At 43.9% G+C, this 6,216-nt stretch overlaps 1 protein-coding gene across 1 annotated transcript in view; it reads left to right on the top strand.

Moving 5' to 3' along the window:
• The first annotated feature begins 1,229 nt into the window (after window positions 1-1,229).
• LOC123179633 (uncharacterized) overlaps window positions 1,230-6,216 on the top strand; it is a 7,590-nt gene continuing 2,603 nt past the window's right edge. The window contains exons 1-3 of the mRNA XM_044591580.1: window positions 1,230-1,403; window positions 3,491-3,586; window positions 4,556-4,581. Coding sequence (XP_044447515.1) covers window positions 1,230-1,403; window positions 3,491-3,586; window positions 4,556-4,581 — 296 coding nt within the window. The remainder of the gene's footprint in view (window positions 1,404-3,490; window positions 3,587-4,555; window positions 4,582-6,216) is intronic.

The raw sequence follows: 6,216 nt of genomic DNA, 5'->3' as shown, positions 1-6,216 counted from the left end.
GCACAGCCCGCCGTGCTCCGCCATGTCCGCCACGCAGTACGATTCGCCAGCCGGGAACGGCGCGGTTATAACCGACCACACCATGGTTTTCGTGTCAAGCACATATATCTGCTCTTCATTGTCATTCATGGTGTTCCTTTTGGTGTTGGACCGCCAGTACACGAACCGCCCAGCGGCCATACCGTCATCCACGCACATCCAACTGTGGCGGCACGAGTTAACCACGACCCATTTGCCGGCGCCGGAGGAGAAGACGGCGAAGCGGTGGCTGTGCCAGGGACATATGGCGATGACCTGGAACGAAGGGCCGACCTCGTCCGCGATGATGGCGTAGCGGACCATGTGCCAGCCCGCGGGTGGCTCGAAGAAGATGGCAGTCCGCTGGAGAGGGTCGTAGACGGCGAGCTTCGACGAATAGCGGCCGCAGGAGAGGAGGAGGAGGCCGCCGTCGCAGACACGAGGCGCCACCTGTCGGCAGCTTCAATCCCGGGGTGGCCTTGGAAGTAGAAATCGCCATGCGCTGCGGCGGAGCCCAGCTTGGGGTTACGTGTCGAGGAGGCCCTCACGAAGCGGAGATCGTTGCGGTGGGCGGCGCACTCGCGGTTGCGCTTGGTGAGGATGACGCCGACGAGGGGGGGCGTCCGGAGGAAGAGGAAACGGCGGAAGATGACCGGGTCGGAGGCCACGCCGCCCCAGCCCTTGCAGACGAGGGCGGCGCTGGCGAGTGACGCCATGTCGGGGAGGCGGCGGAGTATTTCTCCGAGGAGATCGTCGCTGAGAGCGTCCATGGGCGGCGCCATGGGCTTCTTGACGCTGGCGCTCTCGCTTCTCTCCCATGGCTCCATCTTTTTCATCTGTTTGTCGCCGATAGATTTCTCGCGACTTTTAGCTTCGATCAGGATCTCACACCAAAATCAAACACGTTTACCTGTTGCGAAGTTCTCCTGTCTAGCGCATCGATCGGGAGCAAACGCGTCCTTTACTGATCTTTTTTTATATTCGGCCGGTAACTATAAACGGAGCTGCTAAAAATCAGTCCACTAAGACTTCGCGAAGTCTCAGTCAACTGCCCAGCCGTTCGATCTCTGCTTGCATGTAGATTCACGCTTGGGCGCTTTGTCCTGTATTTCGGCCTGTCTTGGGCGTTTTGCTTTTGTGGGCCGGGCAAGTGTTCGGGTGGGCCTTTTTGTCTCTTTTTTTTCTGTTTTTTGGGCCGCATTAAGAAGAGGATGGGGAAGCGGCCACCCGTGGTAATTCCACTCGTCTCTCTCCACTCCCCATTCTCAAATCTGAAGAACTCCACACGGGAAGAAGAGACGCCGAGCTCCAAGGCTTTTTCAACAAACAGATCGGCGTGTTACTGCACGCCCAAACGAGAGAGGATTGCCGACGCTGCTTGTGGAGTAAGTCCCCCTACCTTCTTTTTCCATCAATTTTTTGTTTGTTTGTTGTTGCTACACCGTAGATCTGAGGGGGATTGGGTCGTTTTTTGTTTGTATCAAGTGTAGATAAATAGCTTCAACCATATAACCGGCTCCAGGAATTTAGCCATTTTTTTCTTGTCATTTTTCTTCAAGCAGTGGCACGTAGGGGTGTCCCCTTTTCTGTGTGTGATTTTTATCTTCAGATCTTTGAGAAACTTTTTCCGAATCAGTAGGATGTCGATATCATTTCTTTGGGGAAAACAAGAGGACGATTACTGAACCTATCATTTAGGAGTGGCATGTTTTCTTTTTTAGAATTTTCTTTGTTGAAACCCTATTAATTAGTACCATGTTTCATATCTATTTCTTTGGAATCAAAGATAAATGATTCACTGAACTTATCTTTGTAGCAGTGGCATGTTTATTTGTTTGTATCAAGTTTTTGATTAGTAGTTTCAAGCAGAGAATCCCCCCAGAGTTTTTTTTATTTTCATTTGTGCGTTCATGCATAATAGTGTCTTTTGCTGACCGTGTCGATCGGCCTGTCGCCGTGGTGATTGCGGATGAAACCAGTTCTTTGCTTGTAGCTAGATTCACTTACCATGATAAAATAAAGCTCTGTTATTGTGGCACCTCTCTTCAATTCAGTTTGCCTTTTGCGTTCCCCTTGTCTCTGAAGCTGCTTCAAGAGATCATTCAGTCATGTTTCCGTTGTCGATTAGCAATGTCACCGATTGAGGATGAGTGAGTTATTCCTTGTCCTAGAAGAAACACATAGAGCATCTAGTGAAGAACCGAGCCTGATTTTGAGAGTGATTAAGTAATGAAATGGTTCCTTTGCTTGTAGCTAGATTCAGTCAAGTTCTGAAAATAAATTTCCCATTCTGTAACTTCCATCCTTGTTCAGATTGTTTTTGCGCTCTTCTCCCTGAAACTGTTTTAATGCGGCTGCGCCAAGGAAACAGATCAATACTAGTTACAGTGTGTGTCGGATAAAATGAGCCTAATAAGTAGCAAAGGAGGGTTAGGTGTCGAGTCGCAGTAGCATGCAGTGCTCCCTCTATAGCGATAGGAGCATGTGTTTTTAGGCTTCCTAAGTTTGACTTTCCTTTGTTAGTACATAACCTCTGTTAGTAAATTTTTTTCTTTTTTTTGACAACTTGATCTCCTACATGTAGTTTGGAGCATGTTATTGTTGGTTTTGTTTTTATTTTAAATATGTTTGTAGTAGCCATTTCATTTGGCCTGAATGTATATAGGATTTTTTGCAGCAGAAGGATCTGTTGCACTAGTAGTGGTTCAGAACCCAGATTTGTTTTGTTCTTACTCTGTGTATTGTCATGAGTGGAAATTTGAGAGAGATAATGAATGTTTGATATCCTGGAATTTAGTTTTAGGGGTCTCAAACTGAATGCACGGGTCTGTGTTTCGGTAATCAGCCCACAATTAGGCATTTTTCTGTACTAGCTAGTTACCATTGTGCAAGCTAGTTCTCCACTTTGTTTTGATTCTGTCTAATGCATTATTCAGACTCGAGTTTGACTTATGACTGTAGGAGAGAAGGATTTTATATCCAATTGATGTTGGAGGGCATGTTTATTTGTTCTGTCAGATCTTTTGCTGAAACTCTATTAATCGGTAGCATGCTCAAATCCCTCTTTTGTGGGATCAAAAGAGAATGATTAATAAAATTATGTTTCTAGCAGCAACATGTTTTTTCAGTTTTTTTTCGAAACCCTATGGATCGGTACGATGTTCATTTTCTTGTATATGAATCAAGATAAATGATTACTGAATGCATCACTAGCAGTTGACTGTCTTTTTTTCATGTGTTTCACACACTTTTTGTTATAATATGGTCTTTTGATAGATTCATCTTTTTTTATCTCCACAACCCAATGTAAATATATCTTTACGTTATCAACGTCGATGCCAATGATAACTCATCATTATCCCAAAATCCTTTTTCTTCGGAAGCATACAAGTATCTGACTAAAATCATTAGCTGAATATGTATGCCTTTCACTAGCACAAATTTATGTTTGGCGCCTTTTTTATGTGCACAGGAGATGGTTTGCAGAACTTGTCTGAGCCCTTGCAACCGCGAGAGCAAGGGAAGCATCATCAGCATGTATCTCTGGAAGGAGTTCAAAAACGCATGGGTAAATCCGCAGCCTCTGTTTCTTTTTTATTTGTATTTTTTCATTTTCTGATCCTTATTTTTTTAGTTTATACTCATCATCACAGAATATATCGTTGAAGGTTGACCTTTTTTTCATTTTTTTTCTCCTTGAGTTTTGAAGCAGAGGGGAGCCCCTAGTTAACTAGTTGTTTACATTGAATCATTAAGAAAAATTATCCAGCATGTCAAGCTCTTCCTGTGTGGTTAGAGAGTAGAAAGACACTGTCATAATAGGGAGTCTAAAAAATAGAGATCATTTATTAATGTTTGCAGCTTGGCTTTACTTCTAGAAAACCATGGCCATGATTTAACTAGCAACAGCAACTTTTTTTGTGATTTTATTAGAGTTTTACTAGCAGTAGTCTTCTCTTTGTAACTGTGTGTTTTTGCACTGATATGGTTGGTTCATGTTTGAAAAGGTTAGTGTACCTCTTTCTTTCTACCCATTTTTGACCCATGTAGAATGTAGAATATAGAATGCAGATTTTCTAGAATTCATGCTTCGATGTTCATGTCCAAACCCATGCAGGTTGTTTCTTGTAGATTTTTGTTGCTTGTTCCTGTCATTGTCATTTTTCTTATTTGTAGCTCGTTTCCTGTAGATTTTTTTTTCATTTTTTGTTTTTTTTTGTTCAGTCATGCCTAGTATTATATGCTACTTTAGACTAAATTTTAGGTTGTAGCAGCTTGACTCTCTTTTTTATATCAGTGCTCAATGCATCAGGCATGTTCATCATGATTTGTTTATTGGTGTATTTTTTATAATCATTTTTTCCTAGTGTGTTAAGCTCTGCATGTGTGGCTCAAGAGGAGAAACACACTTATTGTCATAATAGGGATTTTTTACTTCTTTTTTTGCCATGATTTTTTTATAACCATGAGGATGCTTTCTAATTTTTTACAATGATCAATTACTTCATTTTTGAGGTTTTTCTTTACTGTTCAACAGAACAGGTTGTGCCATGCAGCGAAAAGGTTCGTTTCAACAACCTGACAGACGATGGGTTGAAGTTTTAGGCAAACAAGCAGACATACTATAAAGTGTCACAAGGGACGTAGGGAGAGTGCAATGCCTGGGAGTGGTTGAAGGAAGTCTGTTGCACACAAGCAGTTGGGAAAGGGTCAGCTGGTTTTCTTCTACTTGGACCAGACTTCCCCAAGGGAAGTTGTTTGCGTGATGGATTCACAGGTTCGCCATTTGTGCACCACCTCACAAGGACAAATGTTGAATTGGGAGCATGGTATGTATCCTTTTATCATTTTCAACTCTTTTTGTTCATGTGATCTTTGTTTGTTCCTTTTAGATTTTTGTTTGGATATGTACAAGTAACAATTCAAGTACATAATGAGAATCTGAAATAGAAAATGGGGTTGGGGGGGGATAAGGTGAATCTGAACTGAAATTACATAAGTCAAACTATAATCAATTGGCATTTGTTTTGTAAGTAGGCGTGAGGAGCGGGGGAGGGAGTTGCATGTCCGACACTAGTTGCCCTCGACTAAAATTGCATGTCTCCCGACTGACTGCAACTGGCCTTTTGTTTTTTATTCGAGGGTGGGGGGTTGGGAGCAGTTGCGTGTCCGACAGTAGGCTTGCAATTGCAAGTGTCGCAACTGCATGCCTACACACCTGACTGCAACTAGTCTTGTGTTTTTGGTCGGAGAGGGAAGGGGGGTAGTTGCATGCCCAACGGTAGGCTTGGAACTACAAGTGCCGCCTTCGACTGCAACTCCACATGTCGCCCTCTACTTCAACTACATGCCCACACACCCTGATAGCAACTGCATGCGCACACACTCCCTCCCCCGCCCCTCACGCCTACTTACAAAACAAATGCCAATTGATTATAGTTTGACTTATGTAATTTCAGTTCAGATTCACCTTATCCCCCCAACCCCATTATCTATTTCAGATTCTCATTATGTACTTGAATTGTTACTTGTACATACCCAAACAAAAATCTAAAAGGAACAAACAAAGATCACATGAACAAAAAGAGTTGAAAATGAAAAAAAGGATACATACCATGCTCCCAATTCAACATTTGTCCTTGTGAGGTGGTGCACAAATGGCGAACCTGTGAATCCATCACGCAAACAACTTCCCTTGGGGAAGTCTAGTCCAAGTAGAAGAAAACCAGCTGACCCTTTCCCGCCCTTGACTGCAAATGCATGTCCCCTTCCCGCTGCAACTGGCCTTGTATTTTTGTTGAAGAGGGGGGCAGGGCAGTTGCGCGTCCGACAATAGGCTTGCAACTACAAGTGTTGCCCTAGACTGCAACTCTATGCCTACACACATGGCTACAACTGCATGCCCACACACCCGGATGCAATAGACATTTGTTTTGTAAGTGGGCGGTAGGAGAGGGGTTGGGAGTTGCATGTCCCATACAAGACTTGCAACTGCAAGTTTCGCCTTCGACTCCAACCGCATGTCTCCGTCCCGACCGCATCTGGCCTTGTGTTTCTGTTGGAGAGGCGGGAAGTTTCATGTCCGACAGTAGGCTTGCAACTGCAAGTGCCGCTCTTGACCGCAACTGCATGCCTACACACCGACCGCAATTGCATGCCCACACACTCGAATGCAATTCACATTTGTTTGTTTTGTAA

Source organism: Triticum aestivum, chromosome 1A (assembly GCF_018294505.1).
Source record: "Triticum aestivum cultivar Chinese Spring chromosome 1A, IWGSC CS RefSeq v2.1, whole genome shotgun sequence".
NCBI classification, from domain to species: domain Eukaryota; kingdom Viridiplantae; phylum Streptophyta; class Magnoliopsida; order Poales; family Poaceae; genus Triticum; species Triticum aestivum.
This window is presented reverse-complemented; position numbering and strand designations above follow the sequence as displayed.